The 26,899-nt window shown below is 34.9% G+C and overlaps 4 protein-coding genes across 8 annotated transcripts in view; 2 read left to right on the forward strand and 2 right to left on the reverse strand.

Annotated features, from left to right (window-relative positions):
- LOC105210939 (uncharacterized) overlaps positions 1-14,737 on the forward strand; it is a 213,628-nt gene extending 198,891 nt beyond the window's left edge. For all 3 annotated transcript variants that reach the window (XM_011182150.3, XM_054233131.1, XM_029039426.2), the window contains one exon: positions 13,246-14,737. In XM_011182150.3, the coding sequence (XP_011180452.1) occupies positions 13,246-13,469 (224 nt within the window). In that variant the 3' untranslated portion in view covers positions 13,470-14,737. The remainder of the gene's footprint in view (positions 1-13,245) is intronic.
- A 3,299-nt stretch (positions 14,738-18,036) lies between these two features.
- On the reverse strand, positions 18,037-19,223 carry LOC105210936 (U6 small nuclear RNA (adenine-(43)-N(6))-methyltransferase). Its single transcript, XM_011182148.3, has 3 exons — positions 19,033-19,223; positions 18,344-18,972; positions 18,037-18,285 (listed from the first exon to the last, which is right to left on the reverse strand). Exons 1-3 carry the CDS (start codon positions 19,135-19,137, stop codon positions 18,120-18,122), a joined length of 900 nt encoding a protein of 299 aa, XP_011180450.2. The 5' UTR covers positions 19,138-19,223; the 3' UTR covers positions 18,037-18,119.
- A 295-nt stretch (positions 19,224-19,518) lies between these two features.
- On the forward strand, positions 19,519-20,355 carry LOC105210935 (DNA-directed RNA polymerases I, II, and III subunit RPABC4). The gene is made up of 3 exons (XM_011182147.3): positions 19,519-19,709; positions 20,073-20,165; positions 20,239-20,355. Exons 1-3 carry the CDS (start codon positions 19,649-19,651, stop codon positions 20,259-20,261), a joined length of 177 nt encoding a protein of 58 aa, XP_011180449.1. The 5' UTR covers positions 19,519-19,648; the 3' UTR covers positions 20,262-20,355.
- A 1,611-nt stretch (positions 20,356-21,966) lies between these two features.
- LOC105210934 (protein charlatan) overlaps positions 21,967-26,899 on the reverse strand; it is a 45,422-nt gene continuing 40,489 nt past the window's right edge. For all 3 annotated transcript variants that reach the window (XM_054233240.1, XM_011182144.3, XM_054233241.1), the window contains one exon: positions 21,967-26,378. In XM_054233240.1, the coding sequence (XP_054089215.1) occupies positions 24,371-26,378 (2,008 nt within the window). In that variant the 3' untranslated portion in view covers positions 21,967-24,370. The remainder of the gene's footprint in view (positions 26,379-26,899) is intronic.

Here is a 26,899-nt window from a genome sequence, read left to right on the forward strand (position 1 = left end):
CCGCTTCAAAAATGGGTCGAGTTCGTTCCGTTTCAGCAGCATATCGCAGGCGTTGATTCTGTCCAGATGGTTTTTTGCGTCAAATCATACGGCTTGGGTGCCATCAAGCTTTTTTGTATATCCAGCCTTCTGCAGATGGTTTAAAATGGTTTGGTAACTAACGCCCATCTCCTGGGCGATGTCACGTGATGCCACATGTCGGTCTAACTCGATGTTTTCCATGATTTGATCGGTATTCATCGTCACACAATACATTTCGCTAATTGCTATTAATGCAGAATTTTTTGTGGTGAATTTGCCAATATTTCATTGTCTAATGCTTAACGAGGAAATCAGGGTATTTGAGTATTTTGAAGGTTCCTTATATCAGCAATCCACCAGCTAGGACAATTTGGAGCATACGTGAGCATAAAATTATTTTATTAAATAAAGGGTTTTTTCAAAAGGGACGCTACAAAAGTAGACCGATAGGATAGAGCAAACGACACCATATTTTTCCCCGCTCCTTTGACATTACCCTTCAGTAAGATTTGTCATTTCAATATGGAAAAATATACGATCCAACAACGAGTCAAAATTATTAAAATTTACTACCGAAATTTGAACTTTAAGAGCGGTTTTCCATCGAAAAATCATCTTCAGCGATAAGGCTCATTTCTGATTGAATGGCTTCGTCTATAAGCAAAATATGAGTTATTGGTCAGGCAGCAATTCACACGTACTCCATAAGTCGCCATTGCATCCCGAAAAAATTACGATTTGGTGCGTTTTATGGGCCAGCGGTGTCGTTGGGCCGTACTTCTTCCGTCATGATCAAGACCGGCGCACTACTGTGAATGGAAATCGTAACCGCTCAATGATAATCGAATATTTTGGGCCCGAATTGGATAATATGGACTTGGACAATATGTGGTTCGATCGATTTATTGAAAACCAAGTTTGGTGAACGGGTTATCTCGCGAAATGACCCAGTCAATTGGCCGCCTTGGTCGTGCGATTTTATGCCGTTAGACTATTTTCTGTGGGGCTTTGTCACGTCTACGGTCTATGCCAATAAGCCAGCCAGCGATTGATGAACTTCGTACGAATATCGAACGTGAAATTGCGGCAGTAGCGGCCGATTTATACTTGAAACCCGTCGAAAATTGGGTTCAGCGTCTGGACTTCTGCATCCGTGGCGTGCATACATAATGGCATTGAATGTACGTTTCATTCAGAATTTCATTGATATCCCAAACCGTTTTTGTTCGCTCTTATTGAAAAACCCTTAATATATGATTTTTTCAAAGTTATCAAGTTCCACAATTTTTTTTTCGTGTTAACAAAATATAGTCGACTAAATCTCTGTTCTTAGGATCCTTACTACAGCACTTCTTTTGGTGAAATTTCTTTTGTTTTTGCTTTTATCCCTTCTAAAGAAATATTTTCAGGATATCTGATAAAACACTAGCATTATTGGATGAAGGAAGCCATCGCTCTTTAGATCATATGAAAATATCTCATTCATTCACTGTACTATATATAATTAATATAACAATTTCAACTACGGTCCCCATATAATAGTTTCCGCCATATAAATTTGTGAAAATGTCAAGCAAGAAACCATACCCACAACCCCAGAAAAAGTTATCTCTTCAATTTCATAACGACAATAATATTTATGATTTGATTTGATTAAATCCAAACAATTTCTAATTTTATATACAGCAGAAATTCAATCCAAGCAAAATAATAATAACAACAAATAAGTAAAATTGTCGGTGCTTAGAAGCACAACGAATGAATTATTATGCAAACGTAGGCAAAACACGAACAAAGCCACAAAAGTTAATGAAATGCAGCAGCAGAAGGAAATTGAAACCTCAGAGTGAATTTTAGAGCAGAAAATGACGAAAACGGAGGAAATGGGAATTATTGAAAGGAAATGTTGTAGCTACATATGTATATACATAAATCCTCATAGGCGCATAAACAAGTGAATTTATGTATGTCTCGTTCTTAGAACTTGAAATAGACTAGTGTAGTATATAACTACGTCGTTACGTATATCCTACCGAGCACTTTGGTAATATTTCTGACGTAATATATGTTCTAATGCAGGAAGTGTAGTTATAGGCTGTAGACTGAAGGAAGGAGAAATGAAAACGGCAGCAATACAAATGATTAAATAATTTGGTAATTTCAAAGATTGGTTCATGAGAGAACTCGAAACAAGTGCACTGTGACCTACAAGTGTTAAGAGGCATTTTAAAAAAATCGTTTTTTTTTATTTTTTGCTTATTCGATAGTTTATACTTTCAAAAATATCATGTGAAAGCGGTAAGGTCGTATTTTAAATAGTTTATGAATGGCAGCGTTCTAAAGAGCGACCGCTCGCTGATATAAGCAGCTATAGTCGAAACTTTAACGCGTCTTCTCGAAACCATTTTTTCTGAAAACTGCTGACATCATAACTCAACGAGAAATTGACCGATCGACTTCAAATAATATTTACTATACAATGACCTACGATCTTTTTGATTTGTTGAAAATTGAAAATTTTGCATTTAAAAAACACTATTTTTACCTAAAAAACGACATTTTTTCAGAGCAACGCCATTCGCCATTTTTTTTTTATTTTTTCAAAAATCATAGGTCATTGTATAGAAAATTCCATCAACTTGAATACCCTTTTTGAATCTTTTAGTTTCAGCTACTCATTCGGCTGGAACCATGTCAGCAGTTGGGGAACTTTTTCTTTGGCGCCTCCCAAGACACCACATACTTTCCAACATTATTGTCTTAAACTATAGCTGAAAATATACCTTATTATATCCAAACACTTCGAAACATTCGATCGAGTACTTTCTTTAAAAAAAAATTACGAAAATCGCCTCACAGACCTCGCAGTCACTATACAATATTCCACAGATGGGGTATGTTGAAACAGAATTATTTAAGAAAAGTCCTTCGAAAGGCTCATTTTCTCACATATTAACCGATATACGAATTAAATCCACCGGAAATTTGAAAGTGTGTGTATAGGAGGTATATGGAAGCTAAAGGAAGTATTGACCTGATCTTGCCCATTTTTCGCAAAGAGTCACAACATTATAAGAAACACATCTCCTTTCAATTTCTTTAGAATAACTGAGAGATTTACCGATATTTTCAATAAAAAATTAATTACAAGCTTTGGGTCCTCATGTCCGATATTTGGAGCAATTTTTAAATGAATGATGCCACATCTCGAATGCGTGTTTGTGGACAAATTTGTTCCAATGTCTTCGCTGGTGCTTAATTTATATATTGTAAAGTCCGTTGACTTTCAGATGGAATTTAAAAGTGTGTAATATGGAAATTTGGCGTGGTTGTGAACCGATTTCGCACATTTTCGATTCGAGTGACAAAAAATGTTATGAAACGAATTCCGTTTAAATTGGTCGAGTAGTTCTGGAGATATATAAACTACACAATTATAATAACACCAAAAATAAATAACGTTTACTCATTCATCTCCCCAAAAAAAAAAAACAAAAAAGTTGCAATTTATCGAATAAATTCCGAGTTGCAGGTGCAAAGTGGCATGCTTTCGGAACTTTTATTAATAACGACAGCACATCGCTAAAAGCTGCACGAGCAAGTACTCGCATGTTGATGCCATCAAGAGTGCTCTTAGCTCGTTTTTACCTTTACGCTTATGCATTTAGCAAATGAAATCTCAAAGGCAACAGTTGCGCTTACTAAACCCGTTTGGGTGCGCAACAGCCATACAGGCATTTGGAATGCAGGCTCTTTGTTTGTATGCTGTTGTGGCTTCCTCGCTGCGTACTCGTTGGTGGTGGCATGCAGCAGCAAAGGTTGCATTTTACTATTAATTAAATTGCTTTGCGGTAGCGCGTATCCCCGAATGCTTTTACTTGCCATCCGCATTGATAAATCAAATTACAAATTCATTGTAGAGTGCTTTCGAATTTGATTTCCATAAATTATACCGTGAAAGCAACGAAAAATAACAAGGTTATGACCGCGCGCTATTTGTATTCGAAAAGGTTGCAATGGCGCAAAATATGATATCTAAATAAAGGTAAGCGCAAGCTTAAGCTCAGGTGGGAAGGGATATTTTAGAATAATTATACTCATTTTGGAGGGTTTTAGTGTATTATATTTCTTGTATTTATATTTTGGGAATTTTAGTTGTTTTTCATAACGTTATATTACTCGCTAGAGGGCGCGAGATGCATAATATTTATAAATATCGAATTTATTACTCCATATCGTTTCACCATTTCTCTGCCAGATAGCAGGTGTAATTCCTAGAGCGTTTTCACTTATTTTCGATTATATGTCCACTTAAAAGATGCTAACATATTCAACCATATATACGTTATAAAGCCCACCGGAACTTTTAAAATCAGTATATGAGGTAACTGGAGCTGAAGGAAATATTGACCAGATTTTTTTCCATTTTCGGCACAGAAACACACTATTATAAGCAAAACATCCCCTGTGAAATTTTTTAGAATATCTGAGAGATTTACCTATATTTTCGGTAAAAAATTGGTCACAAGCACTGAGGCTTTGAAAATTGATGGGCGATGACACACTATAAATGACGTATGTACTTGTATAAAATTCTGTCCCGATAACTTCACTGGTGCTTAAATTATAGATTGAGTAAACGAATCATAACCTTAAAATTGTGGTATAGGATACCAAGATAATGTCGAGTAGTTCCTTAGATATGATCTTTGACCCATAAATTTATGTATAGAAATTTTAATACAGCTCTTGTGTGCTATCTTTACCATGAAGATTTCTGGTGTATTTTGAATTAAAGCATTTTTAGTAGCTTTTAACATAACCTTTGTATGAGAGGTAGGCGTGGTTATAATCTGATTTCCTCAATTTTTATATTATTTAAGGATATGCCTAATTTAAACAACTCTGAGGACTTTGATTGATATAGCTTTTGTAGTGTACGAGATATGTACAAAAAACTTCGTAGGGGGCGCGGCCACGCCCTCTTTCCAAAACAAAATTACATTCAAATATGCCTCTTCTTAGTACGATCTTTTGTACCAAATTTTACTTTAAGCAGTAGTCTGCTTCCGAAAAAAAATCGTTTTTTCAGCAATTTTTTTTGAAAGGGAAGGAAATGATTGCGGTAAACGGAATTTTAAGACGATAGTGTACTATATTTAAGGCTTAAAAAACAATATTTATTGTTAAAAAAATATTGACATTTTTTCAAAGATGTAAGCATTTTTCTGGAGCGCCTGGAGTCTGCACTTGTAAATCGGTGCCGGTGATGGAGGTCGTGCGATGCATCTGAAACAGTCGAACCAATTTTTTTTTTTTTAATTTTTATAAGTTTCTTTTCTTTATGAACTAAACAAATACCGAAGAAGTTATAAAATTCCAAATTTTTTCGAAGTTTGAAAAAAAAATTCACTTTTTTAAGAAAAAAAAATTGACTTTAATTTGCAAAACAAGTAGTTTAAATAATACTTTTGTCCAACTTTTTTAGTTCAAATAGAAGATAATTTAATACTGAAGCTAGATCGCTTTGGTTTTTTTTCGATCGGTCATATATTCTTTTTGCTATCGCCGGCACCGTTTTCCAACACTTGTGAAAATGAAAACTCGAGAAAACGTGCTTTAAAGGCACCTGCTCGACGCTCGGCCAGTAAAACTGCTCTAGCTTCGAAAATATGTCGAATTGGCCTCTGGAATTTTAAAGACATATTCTTGGATAGTTTTGGAAGAGATTTAAAACAAAACAAAAAAATCGAATTTTTGAAGTCTGTAAAGCAGACTACTGCCTTAAATTCCGGTTTCTGTAGAAGATTTTCACAGAGACTTAAAATCGCAAACGACTTCAAAAAAGCTTCCAGTAAGCCGTATAATAAGAATATATTCGATTTTGAGGTTAGGTAAGCTTGAAGGGTGATCAAAGCAGATTAGATGAAAACACACAAATTGTTCTATTCATATTTCAATATAAATTCGCATAGTTTCAAATCAAAAGTCCCTCATTGCATGTTTTCTATTTCAAAATTGAATTTTTGACAACAAACATAACCTACTCCCCTTACCCTAAACATAAATGTTTTGTACCGAATGTTCACTCAACCAATTATAACCCAAATGTGCCACATATCAACTGTAAAATGCGCTGCAATTGCCTTTTTAAATGTGTTGGTTAGACAGGCGCACATGGCGTATGAGTGACTTCTTCAATTACCAACCAAAAGCGAACAGTAACCTCACATGTGTATATAGTATATATGTATATCTGCATGTTTGCACTCACACTCCAGATCCCTAGCTATATATTCAACTGTATATGTCGGTAACTATTAACGTATATTTAGAAGCCCATCATGTTGTCATAACGGGCAAACAAGCGGAAAAAACGACACACACAATCAGCTGGGGCGCACAGCTTGTATATGTTTGTATATGTGACTGTACACACACACACACACCCAAGTGCTCACTATGTTTTTCAAAGTTCAACAAAACATGTACCGCACATATATGGACACATGTAGTTACGTGTGTTATGTATGTGTCCACGACGTCATTGCATGCTTGGCAAGCGTCCATCATGTGTGCCAGCCGCAAGCCCCGCGCGACTATTTGCCATTGTGAGCTCAGTTTTGGCGGCCGCATGCAGAGTGTGGCGTGCGTGGCAAACGCATAAATGCTATTTATTAAACTGGGTCGAATGAGTTTAAACAGTAGCAGTGTTGTGACGAGCAGTCGCACAGAACCGGAATAAGACAGACAGAAAGGCTGCACTACTGTGGTGGATGGAAGGTAAATGAAATGCCTGTTGGGAAATTCATGTTGTAGATTTTTAAGAAATTTCATGTTTCTTCCGACCTTTTTTTTGATTTTTATGATTTGAAATATCCTATTGCGGAGTAGTATACTTTATATATGTAAATCACTTCAACTACGATAGCAAAGTTCGCTTGCTCAAAATAAATAAAGTTTTGAACAAATGTTATCTTAACCATACGACAATTTCTTCCAAAAACTGGTTAGCTGAACGCCAGTGAATTCGTTCATTGTCAATATTAGACAAAAAAGGTTTACAATGGATCGGCTGTCATTTTTAGATACATTGAGAATAAGAAGTATGTTCAAAAAATAACGGGAATTTTCGATTTTTGAAGAAATGCTTATTTATTTATATATATTACAGTTGTAACCTTCAAAATAGATAGTAATGCACTTATGACAATGTTTCTTTCTACTGTCGATTTTGGGATAGCCAAACTCTTTCAGCGAGTTCATCTTTGATTGTAAAACGACCTTTAAGGTTCACTTTATTTTTGAAAATAGAAAAAAGTCACACGGAGTCATTGCTGACGAATATGGAGGCTGGGGCATCGCTACGGTATTTTTTTGGACAAGAATACACGAACAAGCAACGAAGTGTGAACTTTTAACAAACGAAAATTACCTTAACAATGAGTACATCTGAAAATTTTATCGTACTTCAGGGTTCAGAAAATATAGAACATTTTCAAACCTGTACTCAATTCAAGAGATTGCTTGTGAGATTTCTTCATATCTAAGAGTCAAGAAGTAAAACCCGACGTCTTAATCTTTCAAAACTATCATTTTCAAACAATTTCGTAGGCTAAAAGTTAACAATCTTAAGAGGTATGTGGACTAAATAAATAATAGAGCACTTTATTTAAAATTGAAATGTAAAGAGCATATCAGAGAGGAGAATATTCAATGCAATATTCAAAAATTACTTTCTAACTTATTAAAAAAACAAATCAGTACCTATTTAATAAGCAAGGCTTTCATTTCCTACACACCTCAGCATATCCGACATTTTAATCACAAGTGCAAAAAGGCAATTTGCAATGAATATAGACTTTGAATGTCCCATTGCTTAAGTCCTTGGTGTCATGTGTCGTTGATAATCAAACAATTGTGTAAATGCCCACCTGTGAGAGCAATGCAGCAGTTAGTCTGGAATGAATAATGTGGTAACATAGTTTGTGTTCACATTTCAAAGGAGATCATATGCCTTACTTCATTGTACGGACACAAAATCAGTTTTACGAGCACCATGAACCAGCAAAACACGAGATCAAAATTGTTCCGCAGACGTGGAATTATTCGATGGAGATGTTTGGTTTGAAAAAAAGTTGAGGTTAAGTTTTGAAGTGTTCTGAAACAGCAATAGATTGGGGATGCATACTATTCCTCGAATTACTTCTATAGATGTGGTAGGTTTCTCACTGAAGATATTCGTCAGTCGAGTTTTCTATAAATGTTTTGAAAAACATGAGACTTCTACAAAAGTCTTATAGTATACTCAGTAGTTTAAACCTCTTTTGCATATCCATAACAACTCCTATGAAACCAAATCAACTAATTAACCACTTTCAGGGATGAAAAATCACTGCTTGTAAACTAACCAACTACTAGAATGCTAACAGTATAAAGGCAAGTTGTCCTTAGAATTTGCTGGCATTGACAGACTTATTTGTTTGCTTGCAACATTGTAAACTTTAGCCGCAATAATTTGTTGCAAGTCACTGCCGGACAGCTGATGCTGTGGCCACTCGTTGGTGTGTCCATTTCTGCATTATAGCCATTGTTATTGCCATTGGTGTTGTTGTATAGTATGTCATAAACACAGTGAGAGAAAAATGGGTGCTTGCAACACGTAAATGTTGATATTTGCATACTCGTATATGGAAGCGTACTCGTATGAGATGCAGTGGCACGTTCTATGACTTCACATCTGTCGTGTTGAAGGCATTTTTTCATATTTGCTCTCTGACTGAGATTGCATTTTTGTAGTATAATGTATGTATGTATGTGCTGCCGTTCACATGTGTGTGTTCGTGTTGTTTTTGTAACCTTACATACGAATTGAAAATCACACAGTCCAAATTATTGCTATTCACCCGATCACGTCCGAAAGCCGTTTGTTGGTCGAAATTCGGCAAATTCGATTGCCAACAATGAATCGTTCTCGGTGCCATTCTGCATTCCTTCAGCAGCACCAAACGCCAACGGCAATGAAAGTAATTCACTTCGCTCGACGTGATTTGAGCAAGTTTTTAAGTTCGTTGAAGTGTGCCGCAATGGCATCGTGATTGTGGCGAATGCAATGAAATGTGACCAAATTAAATACTTTTCAATTTTATTGAATATTGAAAGAGTTCTTGGTTGCCATAGTGTTTATGAGTATGAATAGAATCTATATTTAAATTGTCACATGTAGTCCGCGTGCTTCGCGGAAAATTTGATTTTAATAGCAGTCTTCGATTCGTCAAGCCTTAGAGAGCCGTGAAACGAATCAATAAAAAATAAACCATTCACAATAGACAATATCCCACAAAAATCGGTAAAACAAAACTTTGTAGTATTGACGATAGCTAGGTTGAACCACTTTAAAGTGACATCTCTGAACTCTCAACTTTGTTCTTTCTTTCACTCCTAGAATAATAAAGGACGAACTGATGGTAAATATATCTAGCCAACATCGAAAGTTTTTCCTTTTGTTAATATTACATTTTCTCTTTATTTTTTATGTCTGGATTCCAGTCGCAGTGGTTTCACAATGAGCTTCCCAAAAGCCTAGGTGTGTTGAAAGACAAACACTAAATCTAACCTAACCTTTATGTCCGAAAACAAAACAAAACAAGAAAAAACGTTAACTTCGGCGGTAGCCAAGCTAATATACCCTTCACAGGTGCATTTCTTTTAGTAACTATGTGCTTAAGCAAATCTAAAGACGTAAGAAAAGTAAGTAAAAAAAAGAAAATATTTTACTAATTCTTTTTAACCGGGTTGTTTGCTAGAAACATTAAGGTTATATAGTTAACCGATCGGAACAATTTCTTCGGAGATTATATTATTACCTTAAGCAGTAATCCATATCAAATTTCTTGAAGATACCACGTCAAATGTGAAAATTTTCGGTATGTATGGCAGCTATATGCTATAGTGAACCGATCTGAACAATTTTTCGGAAATTAAATTATTTCTATGAACAATAACTCACTCCAAATTTCGTGAAGATATGTAGTAAAATGCGGAAGTTTTCCATGCAAGCCCTTGATTCCGATCGTTCAGTTTGTATGGCAGCTATATGATATAGTGGTCCGATATCGGCAGTTCTGACAAATGAGCAGCTTCTTGAAGAGAAAATAACATCTGCAATCAAAACGATATCTTAAAAACTAAAGGACTAGTTCGTATATATACTGACAGACGGACGGACGGACAGACAGACGGACATGGCTAAATCGATTCAGTTCAACATACTGATCATTTATATATATACTTTGTAGGGCCTCCGACGCTTCCTTCTGGGTGTTACAAACTTCGTGACAAACTTAATATACCCTGTTCAGAGTATAAAAACGACATTAAGAGTTTAGGCCTCGGGTTCTAGTTGGATCAGATCTCTAGTTGGAGGGATAAGAATTCATTGAGTAGAAAATTTCAGTTACGGGCAGCTCATGGGTTCTCAAGGTAGATCAAAACTCGTTTTCCGTAATCACCTTATAGGCCAAGCCATTTTAGACACTTTTGTCTAGATTGACATCTGAAAGATTTTATAAAAATTTTAGTACGAATTTAAGCTTTTTGAAAATTATTTAAAAAGTCTCCGGAACTGCTTGAAAATACAGTTGAACTTCCCTCACTCGAAGCACCATAGCCACAAAAAAACTTCAAGTTCGAGAGACTTCTGAGTTATGGAAGATAAATTGTTTGAAATTTGAATTCTACTGCCAATTCAAGAGTTCGATTGTATGGAGAACTTCGAGTTATCGAAGTATTACTTTAAATTTGTACATTAAATTGAGAAAATCTTTAGCAAAAGCTATATATATTTTATTTTTCTAATTTTAAATTTTAATAGTATTTTAACACCGTTACACATTTTCTCTTGTTACCGCCAAAATTCTCACAAATCACATTTTGTGGAGCTCCGTAACTACCAGTAGCAGTTCGTTGTTGTTGTTGTTTTTGAAACATTTCAACTTTAACTTTGTTCTGTAAGCGAGTACTATTGTGTTGGCTAAAAAGGGAAAGTTTACGCCACTAACAGTCAAAAAGTAGACCAACAATGATTTATGTATGCGGAATGTGTATATATGATATATATGTATGTATTATATATGAAATATACATGTACCTGGAGGCGCTGAAAGCCCAAAATCAACCGCAAAAGTTGTAACGTGAAATTACTATGAAAATTTTAAGTTTAAAGTTGAAAACTTGAAATTTTCAAAGTTTGACAGCCACTGAAATTGTGGAAAGCAATAAAAAGTGAAAGTTTGTAATCAAAAGAATGTAATCAGAAGAATTTTTAGAATTTGGTAATGATCGTAGAAGTTCATAGAAAGTGTAGACCTAACCTCAATATTGTTCTTTTGTTTTACAAAAAATATCTGGAAGCCCAAAATTTTCCTTGACAAAAGCAGTGTCGTAAAAATGCCACTGAATCCTTCAGGTGAACCTACATTTCTGTATAAAAAGTCTCACCCTTAAAGAACCTCGATTCAGCACTCTTTGCAAGGGGTTTTTGTTTGTATTTCACATGTCACAACAGCTAGCAGGTTATATTTCCTGTCAAAAGATATAGTATGTTTTAAATTTTTCTGCTGCGACCATCAACACTATTGTGTAAAACCTTACAGACCACATTCGTGGCCCTAATTCAACTGTCACGGCACGAATGACTTATTACGAAAACTTTTCATCATGCAGCACCTGAAAATTCGTGCTTGCAAGCTACAACTCTACAGAAGCGAGTATGTACATATGCTTAGGTGCCTTTGTATTATAAATGCATGTTAGGCGCAGCGCTGCTGTTGCAACTTTAATAAGCCATGCCATGCATTGATCAAAACTGAGCTAAATTTCATTTCATTCTCTTTTTTTTTGGTCACCAAAATCTTTGAAGGTGTGAAATGTTGCACAAATTGTAGAAATGTTGTTAGATGCAGCCAATACTCTCTTTCCTATTGCTATAGCAAGAATGAAGGAAAAAGAGATTACGACAGTTTGAAGTCGTTACTTTTTGGACAATTATTTTGACAGTAAAATATATTAGTTGTGACGTCATAAGTAAAAAGAGAACAAGAATTTGTTTCAAGACCGAAGCATCCTCATGTAGAAACCAAGCTGGTAATCTGGACACCGATGTCCAGGGCGTATAGGATTTATGGAAGGAACACTTCTCCGACCTCCTGAATGACACTGAAAGTACAACACCAAGAGATGGCGAACCTGATTCTCCAATCGATGACGATGAAACAAATGTTCCATTGCCCGACCATGAAGAAATTCGAATAGCAATTAGCCCCTTGAAGAACAGAAAAGTGGTGGGGCCGATGGATTGCCGGCCGAGCTATGCAAATGAGGTGACGAAGAACTGATAAGGTGAATGCATCAGCTTCTTTGCAGAATATGGTTGGTGAAAGCATGCCCGACGATTGGAATCTCAGTGTACCCAATCCATAAAAAGGGAGACCCCACAATCTACGTCAATTACCGTGGGATAAGTCTCCTCTATATCGCATATCATGTTCTATCGATGGTATTGTGTGGAAGACTAAAGACTAAAGTCAATAAATTGATTAGAGCTTATCAAAGTGGCTTTAGATCTCGAAACCTACAACGGACCAGATATCCACTATGCCAGATATTGAAAAAAACCCGTGAAAAGAGGATCGACCAACATCACCTTTTCGTTGATTTTAAGGCTGCTTTTGAAGAACTCGGACAGCCACTTTTCACCTCTTTTGAGTTCAACTTTACACCACCATGGGCGTTCGGCATGGACCGCAACAGGTGGTAATCACTTGGCGCTATGTCCAGGCTATATGGTGAATGCGATAAAACCTCCAATCCGAGCTCCCCTAGCTTCTGACGAGTCATCAACGAAGTTTGTATTCTGACGTTGTCCTGTTGGCCAATTCTGGACGTTTCCGGTCGATCGCCTTCAAGGGGTCCAGTTGTTGGCAGTAGATGGTCGTCCGTTCAGCAGCTTATCGCAGGAGTTGATTCGGACCAGAAGGTTTTTTTGCGTCAAATCATGCGACATCCTTTGAATGAATCTTATTACTAGCGAGAAGTGTGTTTTGAAATATCTTCTATAGAAGTTCAAATTTAAAGTTGGTTGTCATACTTATAAAAAATAGCGTACAATACAAATTACGATTTTGATCTAACCACTATTCTCTTACACTCTTATTCTCATTCTAGAACTGTGTGATGCCGCTGCGAAAATCCAGGCTGCATTCCGTGGCCATTTGACACGCAAAGTTGTGACCAAAGATACGCCCGACGATGTCGACATACAGGAGATCACCAAGAAGGTGGCTGAAGAGCTGGATATCGATCTCAGTGATCCGGAATTGAATAAGGCAGCCACCAAAATTCAAGCCTCATTCAGAGGACACAAAATTCGCAAGGAAATAGCCGAATAAGAGAATCTTGTGCCCACATTTTCCTCATAAAAGAAAAAAACAAAAACAAAAAACAATGTTGCAACAGAAAAATTAATTAAAGAAAGCGTAAAGCTATAACACTAAAATATGAAGAAGTATAATTGCTAAAAATGTTAAGTAAATACAATTTGAATTATATATAAAATAACTTAATTAAAGAAAGCATAAAGACACATAGCTAATGATGAGAATACCATGCCATTTGTGAAGCAAAATATTTGAGATTTAAGGCATATGTACCATATGATTGCCATACACCTACAATTGCATACACTGAGCGAAAAGAGCAGCGTTCGTAAAACACAAGCTTTCTTCTAAGAGCTGAGAAACAGTACATAAATAATAAATAAATAAAAATTGTTGAGAAATTTAATAGCAAATGATAAATGTTAAAGAAATATGAACACAAAATGAAAAGAAAAAATCAAGAAAAAATTGAAATGAAAATGAAAAAATTAAAAATTGACACTTTATAACGGTTCAAACATATGTGCGCAGTGTTGCATTTTCGCTAGTTTAACACAATATGAAAATCATTTATTTTTTAATAAAAAATTTGCAAATATTTATAACTTTATACATTTTTAGGAAATATTTTTGATGCATTTTTTTTGTTGAATACATTTTTTTAAACTCGTTTTACTGCACTGTTCCGCAGCATAGGGGTTTCACAATACATTCTCTTTGAGCTTTACAATAAGTAACTGAAATAAATATATTTTTTAATTTACAAAAAAAGTAGTAATATGAATATTAAAATATATAATTAAATGTAGTCTATGTATTTTAGCTGGTGAAGATTGTAGAATCGCGCCAGCAATAAACAAAAGCTTTGCCAAATTATGTAGTTGTTGACATCAGATTATATATAGAGCTCGGTATAAGTTTTACTCTCATTTTTTGCTGAATTGACGTAAAAGTGCTAGATTGCTTTGAGAGCGTGTTGCTAACCATGTAACATAATATTGAGGCCCTGTGTTCCACCTAGAATACTTTGAAAATATAGATATACAATGGAACTCCCTAACTCAAATCACCAAAATCCCCAAAAAAACTTCGAGTTTAAAGAGGCTTCTGAGTTATGGAAGGTTATTTTGTATGAAATTTGACTTCTATTGCCTATCCAAGACCTCGAGTTTTGGAGAACATCAAGTTATAGACGTTCGAGTTATGAAAGTTCAACTGCATATACATTGAGACCTTAGAATAACTAAGAAATAGTTGTAATAGCTGCCTAAGAGCCAAAATCAATTAAAATTTTAAATGGTTGAAGACATTTCTAAACTTTTTTGGTAAAATTTTTGGAGCCCTTAACCCTTTCCCTCCCAGTGTACTCGCTTGGGTACAGAAAAAAATGGTACAGAAACCTCATTCGATCCCATTGTACTCACTTGGTTAAAAAAAAAAATAAAACATTATTCCTTTCTGTACCCAAGCGAGTACAATGGGAGAGAATGGGTTAAGTTCCCAAGTACTCAAGACAAGCCTGTTCTCTTGATCTAACAACTTTATGCCTCAAGATCTTTTCCAAAACATCTAGTTGGAGTTTTAGTTGGTTTCAACCATAGAGAGAACTTCAACGTTTCACTCACTTGGTTAAAAAAAATATATATTATTTTCTCTACCCAAGCGAGTACAATGGGAGAGAATGGGTTAAGTTCCCAAGTACTTAATACAAGCTTTTTCTCTTGATCTAACAACATTAGGCCTCAAGATCTTTTCAAAAACATTTGGGTGCAGTTTTGGTTGGCTCCAACGATAGAAAGAACTTCAACGTTTCATATCTTTGGAGATATAGATATCTACATCTAAATTTGCTTCTTCCTGGTTAAAAATCAAGAGATGAAGTGATAGTATAACTTTTTTTCGTACTTCAGGTACTTTAAATGCAGTTTAGGGCACATTTTTGGAAAACTGCCAAGCATTACGAATCGGAAACAAACATGCTTTGGTTTTGGTTTAAAGTGTCTTAAAATCATAGTTCTGAATGTGTTTGTATTAGTTTTTAGACTTAGTGAAGTACCTTTTCATGAAGAGGTTTATAGGTATTTCGGTTCGAGGAACGATCATTATTCGATTTGAATTCGAAGAGTCTTTAAATGCTACTTTTATAAATGTAAAATCAATATTTTTACAGAGAACCCTTTTCATGGAGGGTTTCAAAAATGCAAAATTTTATTTACGATTATTCTTTGATTTGGTTTTTAAATGTCTGAAAATTCAAATTTAATCAATTTCAAGACGCTTTTCCAGACTAACAGCAATGAAGGTGATATCTTGGTTTGTTTCTGATAATTAAACCGTTAAAATTGGTTGCCATGACACCTAAAACCAAACAAATTTCTGATTCGAACATCAAACCCATACATTCAGAATTCATGACACCAACAGGAACTTTTTGTCGGTTTGAAATCTGATTCCGACAACTATCATAATCCACAACAGCCCTGTATATTCTATTTTTAACCGCGTGTGAGAGATGTTAGCGAAGTATTCGCTCAGAGTTGCACTCTAAGAAATCGCCGCTCATAGAATTTATCAAAAAAATCTATAAATTGTTGGAGTCGAGTTCCTATATATGTGCTGCTGGGTTCTCCAGTCGACTGTTTGACTGAAAAATATTAAGCCAGCTACTTTTGAAAAGATTTTTCAAAATATTTTAAAATTTTTTCCAAAAATTTTCATAAAATTAAAGCTTTTTAACAGAATTATTCATATTTCGTTTATCAGCAACACGCTCTCTGATTTTTATTCGTGTAATATAACTATTAATAACAGTAATTAATGTAATAAATGAAATGAAATGAAATTTATTTCAAACTGCAAACCAAATTCCATACACAAAAATAAAGTGCATAAAAACAACAACAACAAATACCAAAGAGTAATTAATATTTATAAAATAAGTAAACAATGTTTACCAGAGTAACAACCAAAACAACAACAACCAAAAAAACTATTTCATTACAAAACAAACAGCAAGTACATACTAACAAATAATGGCAAAAAGTTCAACATATTTCATAGCAATTAAACACAGGCAGTACATTGTCTGTATGTAAGCAAGCAAGCGAGCAAACAGAAGAAAATAAATTGAATAAAAAAATAAATAAATAGAAATAAATGAAATTTAACTTCAAGCCCTGGCACAGCCCTGCTACACATGCCACACAAGCCACACAGAAAATTTGTGGAACTAAAAATTCTCCAATAAATTAATATTTATTTTGATTTTAATTGAAAGCTATACACACACACACACCCAAGCACACGTGTAAGCACTCGGAATCCACAGCACTTTCAATTGGGGTTTCATAAAAAAATGGTAGATTACGGTAAATTTCTGAAAGAAAAAATCATATTTGTTATTGTTGTTGTGTGAAACTATGAGCAAACAAAATTCAAATCAATTACCGTTCTAACGCTTTACATTGACTCTCCTATGACCCCTTTTACTACAAACACATACATGCATTCAAATCCAACTAGTTAACTCATTAAACACTCTCTCGAATCAGCAATTAACTGATTGTTATTTACTTTACACAAATCAATTTATCATTATTTACAACGGTAATTAGCTCTATTTCTAGCATTTAATTCTATGCAATATTTTACACTAATTAATTGATACAAATTTTTAATTGAAAACCGTTAGTCGGTGTGAAAATGGTAAAAAAAAAATGCAATTCAATACCGCAATGTATTTTACTATAATAATAAACAAATATAAGGAAATTAAGAAAAAATTCACCAAAACACAAGAGTAACAACAGCAACAACACATTTGAAATTTCTACACGCTGCTGCTTCTTCATTGGTGGCGTCTCCACATGAGCTCTCTTTACAACCTCCTAAACAGTATTGCAATTGAAAAACATTAAAAGAAAAAGAAACAACAACAACAAATTGACACAATTTTAAATTTGAAGAAAATTGCAAAAAAAAAAAAATAAAACAACAAAAACACATAGCAATTGAAATTGTAAGGTGACTAAATTTGAGAAAAATAAATAAAATTGAAATAAAATCTTAACAGCATTAATTTAGTGAAAGTAAAGTAATAAAAATAAACAAAAAAACCAAAAAAACTACAACAAAATTGTGAGTTTGTGCTTTTTTAAGGCTGTCGGTGAGTATAATACGGACTTATAATTGTTAAAAAAAAAAAAAATAATATAAAAATTTTCCTACATCGACGTCTGAAATATGTAGATTCTTAAAATGATACCGTTAGAACTGTCGTTGCTTGGTTATAACGCTGGTTGATTTAAAACAACTCTCACTAATAATAGATAAATATTATCTCCTTAACCTAACAATGGTATTAGCAGTTCGGTTCTCATGTATAGAACGTTTCTTCAACCTTCTCTAGTCCGCATTTGAAATTTATATTGAATTTTATATTATACAAAATGCCGGCTACTGGTACAATCTTCACAAACTATTTCCAAAAAGGAACTTAATATTTACAAGTTTTGAGGTTATGTAATTTTTGGTCCAAAATAAGCGCTTCTCTAGTTGTGTTTGTAATGTAAAAACTATGTTGGCATTTCAAAATAATTTAAAATGTTTTAATAGATGTAATTCATACGCTAGTTATCTATGAAATCGAACTAAAATTAGAACTTAATTCTGCAGTTTGAAATCACTACTAAAACTCCAAGCAATGCCCCAACGTGTGGTGTTGCCTTGACAAAATTCCGTAGTACACACATTACTAATGAGTTTCTTAGACAAAATATCCATAACGCGCGCAACACTGCTTTTATGACCCAACATAGACGTGTAAATGCTATAAAATACAAACAAATATTAGTGTTATTCAAAATCTAATTAGAAATAGAACTTACCAAACGCGCTGTGGATAAAGCGCACTATCTTCAATAATGCGCTGCACAAATTGCACTTCGCCACCTACACAAGCCAGCTCTTCGTTATGACCCGTGTGACAGTTGTGTGGCGGTGTACGTTTGTCCTCATTCCTTGTTCGAGCATTGAACGGATTAGGTAGTGAAGAATCGTAAAATGGTGGATTGCAGAGACAAAAATGAAAGTTTACGTCTGGTTTGGCATTGAAGAAGTCTTTGAAAATAATTTGCTTATCAGTCTGTTTGTATATTTCTATAAACTCTTCCAGTTTATTAGATGCTACATTGCTTTGTGCATATGTGAAATTGCTGTTATTTGACTCAAGCGCATGCATGTGCCATGAGTTTTTACGCGCCGCTAAGAGCGAGTATATGCAGGAAGAGCCACAGCCTATATCAATACCGTGTATTTCTGCTGCAGCAGTTAATTTAGCAGACGCAATCAGATCTTCTAGCCATAAAATGTAATTCAAACGTAGCGGCAAAGTGGGTACAAGACTGCCGGGTGCAAACTCGACGTGCAGTTGAAAGTACTCTTCCAGCAGCATTTGTGTGAGCGCGCGCAATGTCGCCTCATTGCGATAGTCTATGTAAACCTTGCCAGTAAGCTCCTGTATTGAAAGCGGAAAATTTATTAACAATAAGAATTTATTGTCTATAAAACCACATACCAATTTGCAGACTTTACGAAAGTCTTTGTATTTGATGGCTAGTGCTGTGTAATCCGGCGGCGTCCGGAAAATATTACGCGGATGCATTAATCTTTTGTTTTTCATTGTTTATATTTTATTCGCGGCCAAAAATTTGTTTACTTTTACAATTCTCAAACGTTTGCTTTCACTGGAGAGTACAGTAAAACAGCTGACGATGGTTTAGGGATGCCAGATCTTTGATTAATTTTCATGTATGCCGATAATTTCTTATACTGCACTGTTGAACAAGTTTATAAACAAAATAAAATCAAATTTTATACCAGAAAAGCCATTTTAATGTTGGAATACTAGAGATAGTATTTGTTTTCAAATATTATGCAATTACTCAACCATTCTTAAAACTTACCGAAATGTGTGATTGGCGTTGCAACCGTTTAGCCGGTTATAGCCGCCGGAACCTCATTTAAATAGTTGGCAACCCTATGCTATCAAAACGAACAAAGCTTATTTTTATTTGTGCTGTCAAAACAAACGCATGCCGTCAGATTTCATTAGGCTTCATTTACTTTTGCATTAATATTAAATTACATATTCTGAATTTTCAACACTTTTATTAATTAATACGAATTTAAACATGTCTGAGAGCAGCTCTAAGGACACAGTTCTGAAAACTGCGATGACCTATATATGTGGCGGTAAGTAATGAACATTAAATATATTTGTAAAAGACATGGAAAACACATTTTGCTTCGGTTACTAGAAGTATTTGCTGATTCCAAATTGTGGCTAAAGAAATTGAAACCTTGTGTGATTCATAATTGCAATTCAATTCTTAATCTTGTTCATAAATATTTTGTCGAAAACTAATTAAAGATTTGTTAATTTAACATTTAAATGCCACGAAGTCGGGCTACTACTGACCACACTTGCATATCCAAGTGCCAAGTGTTGGCTTCTTAACAAAAGAATTCTCAAAATATTTCTATAACTACAACATATTTTCGTATAAATTAAAAGTTACTTAAATTTATTTATTTTCCCTTTTATATTATACACAGAGTGTCATCATGAAAACGAAATGCGTCCACGTGATCCTATACGTTGCCGTGAGTGTGGCTACCGCATCATGTACAAAAAACGTACCAAGCGATGTAAGTGCACAGTCGGATTTCTTACTCATACTCAGATGTAATATAATACTAATATTTTTTTTTTTACTTTCAGTGGTTGTTTTCGATGCGCGCTAATTTCCGTCAATTCAGCTATACAATGTCTTTAAAATGATATTAGAATTTTAAGTGAATCCTTTATAGAGAATAAATATAGTATAGTAAAAGCAAATTGACTTTTTATTTCATAAACACTACTAACTTGTGTTTAATAGTTAAAATAATTAGCGGCGGAGAGTTACTAGGCAACAAAACAGTATTTTATGTGTACATATATATTTTAAAGAGAATTATTAAATAAGAACCTAGGGCCATAATTTAAGTTTGTTTTTCGAGGTGAACATTCTGTTTAGTATTATGAAATTGGTTGTTATCATTGCCATATAAGCTAAGTCAAGGGAACGTAACGTTGTCGGTAGTCAGAAGATTAATAGTTTTGCCTACGACAGTTGTTGTTGTAAAGGTTATCTAAACCTGACTGAACTTCAATTGTCATCGAACGATAGACATGAAACGAGCTGTTTCGAAAGGAACGGACCAAAGGGAAATTGGTTTTAAATGGGTAAGGGGTTTCTGCGGAAACATCGCAACAGAAACTGGAGAGCATTTAATTATACTTATGATACCAGGAAGCATACTGGCTTCGTTGTGAATGTGCTCGACCGAAGATATCAAGAGGCAACCTGTGACTGTCCGGAGAGCGGTGTCCGGACAAGTCTGTAGCTTCCATAACTACATCTTTCTGCAACCGGGCGACCATATTGGAGTGGCGTAGGTTATGGCCGACCTGGTAAGTTGCCGGCAACGTTTCTTTTTCCTTTCCCCATGGCGGTCATGTCTACCTAATCCGAACGAACCCGTCCAAGGCCCATCGAATCAAACACAACAACAACAATGTACATATTGAAATAGGTGTTTAGGTCATATTCGTAAAACTTTACTTTCTATGCCTATGTTTTCAACTTTAATATGGCCAGCGTCGTAGTTTTTCTGCTATATAAACCTAAGGGTAATGATGCACGTACTTAACAGATTAGTTAATATTCATTATTTCTTCCATGTGTATATCCCACCCCCAAATGCAATAAGAACTCTTCGCTTATTTTTTTAAACTAATTTTAAGATGTTTATTTTCAATATTCAGAATTATAAATTAAACTAAAAACACATTTGACATTTAATTATCATACGCAACAGTCCACACAGGCTGAAGGTCTTCTTTAATGCTTTTTAGTATGTTTTAAATCTTTAGTTCTTTTGTTTGTTCTTTGTGTGTTCATAAATGACTTTTAAACGCTGCTATTACCGTTACACATAATTTAATTATTAAGTATAATTTTAGGTTTCCGTAATGGCGGTGACTTTACTACTTTTTTGTAGGTTGTATTTTTTTTTTTTTTTTGTTTTAAACTTTCTTTACCTAAACTAAAATTTATTAATCTCAATTAATTTAGCTTTTCTTTAATTTCTGGTATTTTTTTCATTTAATTATTTTCTATTGTTGCCAAAACGTGCTTAATTAGCTTTTAGAAGATTTCTAATTTTTGTTTGTTGTTTTTTGTATTTGCAAAAGGGCGTTTACAACATTTTAAACTACGTGTGTATACCACTAAACGGCTGCGTTTGCGCTTCTCAAATATATGTATGTATGTCTGCTACTAATACTTCTTCTTGAAAAAACACTACAATTTTTTCTTATTTTTTTGTTTTTTTCTGCTTAAAATTCATTTATTTGTTTTTCTTTTCTTTTCTTTTTTTACTTATAACCATCACTTCGTTTCGAATTCTTTTTTGCTTTAATATAAGTTTAGTTTTAGTTAAAGTTTTTTTGTTGTTAATTTTCAGTCCATTACATTCGCGTTCCGTCTTGCGCTTACTAAGTGCTACATACATCAAGTTTATACTTTCTTTTAAATTTTGTTTTTGTATTTTTCTTACTAAATTGTGTATAATGAGTTAAAATCACTAAGTTTGAGAATTGTTGCATACATGCGTGTATTTTTTATTTTTATTTTTTTAATATCAACTAAAGCATATTTTAAGCAATAAAAGGCGACTTAAAGGTGACTTAAAGCATACAATTTATATAATAATAATAAAATTAATTAATAATAAATTAGCTTTAATAAAAATGTAAAAATAAGGCAATCGAATGAGTATAAAGCAGTGTAGCTTTGGAATTCACAATTTTTTTACTTAAAATTGTTTATGATTTTTGTTTTCGTGTTTTTTCTTTCTTTGCAATTTTAGGTTAGTTTCCGTCAAACTGCATTTGTGGCAAGTTGGCGCTAAAGAAATTAGTGCCTTGGCATATTATTGAGTATTTGGTATACAAAGTGGCATTCTCTGCAGTAAACTTGTGTTGAGTTTTGTCATATTTTGCTTTAGGTTAGGTTAGGTGAACTAACCTAACCATATTTTGCTTTAGTTTTAAAATTTTTTGTTACTTATGCTGTATTTTTGTAATTGTTTGTGTGTGTTTATATACTTTCTGTTGACAAATGGCAACATAAATTTATCATTTTGCTTTTCATCTTTATTTTTATATAAAGCAAAATAATAAATTAATATTTATATGAAATTAAATAGCTAATGAGGTCAATACTTTCGCTAAAGTATCTAAATTATTTTTAAATATTTTTTTTTATCAATGAAGTTGGCAAATTAAAGCTTCGTTTAAACATTAACTATAACTATACATAGGCAATAGATACTTGTGTATTTTGTAATCATTATTAGCATTAACAAATTTAATTAAATTTAATTTAATAATAATAGAATATAATTTAATTTAATTAAGTATGAAATGTTTTAATCTACACATTTTGAATATTAATGTAATACATATGTATATGCGCTGCATTAGCAGTTTTCATTTTTTTTGTTTAGTTTAAGTTTTAAGAGAAAACATAGCTCAGGTACATTATAACTTAAAAGTAAGTAACTTAGATTCGTACATTTTGTAGCAATTGAAACAAATTATAGGAAAATATTAAAAAATTTTAAACGCATATGCATTTATTTTGTGTGTGACTGTATTTTTTCACTTTATTTAAAATACAATAAAATATTTACTTTAATAAATATTTCATATGAATTAAGTAGCTTTTTATTGTGTAAAAATTATAGTACGTCTTTTAGCGTTTCATAATCATCAAAAATATCTAAAATAAATGGCTCGAGTATTCGATTTAAAATGTTGTGCTTTTATGCATTGCTGGTATTTACAAATTTTGTATGAGAAAAATTATAAAAAAAATGCTTAATATGCTAAATAATAATTAAATTATATTTGTATTAAATATGAATTTATATATTGTATTTAATTTTTCTTTACACAAGTGTAATTGAATCAGAAACCTCAAAAATGGTAGTTCAAAGCATGTAAAAAAAAACATATATTTTTTATGATTCAAAAAACAATTAAAAATAAAAATAAGAAATGAAAATTATTTTTTGTTTATTGGTTTTTATTATTAAGACGGTATACCGTTTAAGTAACGGTATTATAATTGTAACACCGCATTGATTATAAAAAATATAAGATTTTAAGTTTAAATTCAATACAAAATTATTAAATTTTCTACAAAAGAATATTTAATTATAATACTTTAAAATATGAAAGAAATAAATAGCAATTTAATGAAAATATAATCAAGAAAATATACAAAATATTCAAAAGTAATATTTACATTTACTTTATGACTTTGTCTGCGACAATAGAAAGTAAAAAATTAAATTCGAAATCGCATACAATATTTAAATCAACAGCTGAACTGATGAAATAAAACCCGTTACCAGCACCTTTTAAGTAAACTTATAGGGATTTATGCCCTGCCAAGTACAGTACCCTGACATGACTTATTACAGGAATGTTTTATGTATGCTACAACAACAACAATATCAAAACCGATGCGTAAGACTAAAAACTAATAATACACATTTCACTAGAAAATTTAAGTTTTTTAAAATGCGTCACCATTGAATGCTTGCAACGAATACCCGAGTGTGCGGCGCTGTGAAATAATATACAAATGCAGCGCCCACTCAATAATCAATTTACACCCACTAAGATTCAATTCAACCTGGCATAAGTTGCTAAGCTGGTATAATATCAGTTTACACACACACAAGTTAAACTGCCAAATTCAATTATCAAACACCAGCGCGTATCTGACAGCACCGCTCTACGTTCTCAACGCCGTCTTCTTGCACTTTTTCGCCAGTCTACGCTGCTGCTTGTCTCTCTTCTTTTGTTGCTGCTTCAACTTGTCACACACTTTCTTCACACCACGGCGCTGCTTCTGCACTACATTGGGGTGAGCGCGCACAGTATGTACGATGAGGCTGCTGCTCTGCTTGAAGGCCTGCATGCAATGGCCACAGCGTTGCTTCTTCGCGCGATGCTTCCAGTGTTTGTGCAACGCCAGCGAACCCTTTGTGTGGTAGTTGAAGACGAGCATTGCGGCGGCGCGACGCTTATCTTGTGCGCACGCGCGGCAGCTCAGCTTGTGATCCACCATGCGGTTCAAGTACTTGTCGCGCAGCATGGCGACTATCACCTCTGGCGGCGCGCGTATTTTCTTCGGCTGCGCTTGCTTGCGCGACGAACGCTTGTCATTGGCGGCGCTCTGTTGTTGTGCTAGCTGCGGTTGCGTGGGTGCCGTTTGTATAACGGAGACCTGCGCGGCCTTTGGCAACACGGCGACGGCGGGCTGCGCAGTTGATGTGGGCATAGTTGTGGGTGCGGCTGTGGCCTCGTCGGCATGCGTGGGTTTCTTGCTGAAGTCCAGTGGCGCGGTGAGATACTGCTGCTGCGAGGCGGCGTCCGCCAGCAAGGGCAACAAGGTGGCTATTTGTGAAAGCGACTTGCGGCGCTTGCTGGGTGGCTTCTGTGACTGCGACGGCGTTTGCGCTGGCTGTGGCTGCAGCGGTTGCATAGGTTGGGGCTGCGACATGATGGGTGCGATAGGCGCCAGCGTGACGGCTGGTGTGGCCAACAACGCTTGTCGCGCGGGACTCTGTCTTTGCTGGTTGGATTGTTGTGAGGTGCTAGTGTGGCGCTGCTTGTGCGTACTGCCCACCTTCGGCGTGATGGTCAGCGTTATGTCCTCTTTGTTGCGCAAATACTCGATGTACTCCTCTGTCTCGCTAAGCATGCGCTTGCGTTGTGAGGGTGCGGGTTTTGCCTGCAGTTCCGCGGGTTGTTGACTCTCATGCGCGGTCTCCGTTGGCGTTGGCATCGCCGGGTACATGAGCGGCGTCTCGGCGTAATACTTATTGATTATGTCCTTGACATAGTTTTGTATATGCGTGCTGACCTTATTCAAATTCTGATACTCCATATTGGTGAGGAAGGTGGCAGCAGCGTTTTGCTTGTTGTTCTCCTTGTTGTCGCGATCCGAGTGTAGCAGATCAAGACGATGTTCGCGGTTGTTGTTGTGCGCGGCATTCGTGGTACGTTGGTTGAGCGTTCGTGTTCTCGTATGTTGGTTGTGGTTGTTTTGTTTGTTGTTATTGTTGTTGTTGTTATACGCGGGAGGCGATCTAATAAGCTGCTCTTGATTCTCTTGATCTTCATCATTGTCCAGATGCTGCTGATATTTGCGCTTGTTGTTGCTGCTGTTATTGTTACTGCTGCTAGCCGCCGTTGCTGCTGCAGCTGCGGCCGCCATCATTTCGATTGCACTCTCTGTTGTCTCCTGCAAATCGAAGTTTTCGCTCAAGAATGCCGACATCGCCTTTCTCTGCTCACTATTACTGTAACTGCTGCCGTTTGTTGTTGCTGCTGTTGCAGCGCTAGTCGTATACTGTCTACCACCTTTCAACGGTGATGCGCCACCATCGCTCGACGATGCGGTCGATGAGGCAGACGATGGTGTATTCTCATCGTCACCCGTCGAGTGTTGTCGCCGACGCATATGATTGCTAATGTTGTTGCTGCCGTTGTGGTACTTCATACGCTGCTGCTGTTGCTGCAGCTGCAGTTGTTGCTGATAGCTGGCAAAGTTGCTGTTGTTGCTTAGGGAATGGAGTAGCGCCGCAGCCTCTTTGGTCGTCCATTGTGAAGGCAGTTTATTATTGAACAGGAGTTGATGATTAGCTGGCATTTTCAACTCTTGCACGCCTCCCGCCTTATGAAAATCCTGAGCGACTGAAGCGGTATTGCGACTGATGGCGTCCATTTTTAGTAGGCTGCAGGGGGAAGGAAGAAATTAAAATGGAAATTAGTATGATATTTTGAGTATTGGCGTTTAGTAATTAAATAGTAATTGAATTTTATTAAAAAAATTAGAATAAATTAAATAAAGAAAATCATAAATGAGGAGAAAGAGGGGTATACAAAGAGATAAAACTATATCAAATGCCACAAAATCTTTAATAAATCGCTTAATTTGAAATAAATATAAATTGTTTTTAACTAAAAAATGTGTTAGGGTGGATTATACTAAAAAAAACAAAAAACGGAATATTGGGTATTTTTTATGTATGTATGTGTATAAAAACAGTCAAGAAACGATTAAAGTGTTTATCAAGAACGCATATGGATCACATATTAACAAAAAAATAATAGATGATCATAAAAATTAAGTTTTTTGAGGTTATATGAAAGATCACTGACAACTTAACGAACGTCTAAGGAGAACACAAACTTGACGAAACCAACAAAACAAAGTAAACCAATAATGAAACTCAAACATTTTTATAGTTTTGTT

Source organism: Zeugodacus cucurbitae, chromosome 6, assembly GCF_028554725.1.
Source record: "Zeugodacus cucurbitae isolate PBARC_wt_2022May chromosome 6, idZeuCucr1.2, whole genome shotgun sequence".
Classification (NCBI taxonomy): domain Eukaryota; kingdom Metazoa; phylum Arthropoda; class Insecta; order Diptera; family Tephritidae; genus Zeugodacus; species Zeugodacus cucurbitae.

Coding starts and splice junctions, on each gene's coding strand:
- LOC105210936 (XM_011182148.3), bottom strand. CDS start 19,137: ATGAAAAACAAAAGATTAATGCATCCGCGTAATATTTTCCGGACGCCG. Junction 18,973..19,032: donor TTCGTAAAGTCTGCAAATTG/GTATGTGGTTTT, acceptor CTTTCAATACAG/GAGCTTACTGGCAAGGTTTA. Junction 18,286..18,343: donor CTTTATCCACAGCGCGTTTG/GTAAGTTCTATT, acceptor TGTATTTTATAG/CATTTACACGTCTATGTTGG.
- LOC105210935 (XM_011182147.3), top strand. CDS start 19,649: ATGTCTGAGAGCAGCTCTAAGGACACAGTTCTGAAAACTGCGATGACC. Junction 19,710..20,072: donor GATGACCTATATATGTGGCG/GTAAGTAATGAA, acceptor TATTATACACAG/AGTGTCATCATGAAAACGAA. Junction 20,166..20,238: donor CAAAAAACGTACCAAGCGAT/GTAAGTGCACAG, acceptor TTTTACTTTCAG/TGGTTGTTTTCGATGCGCGC.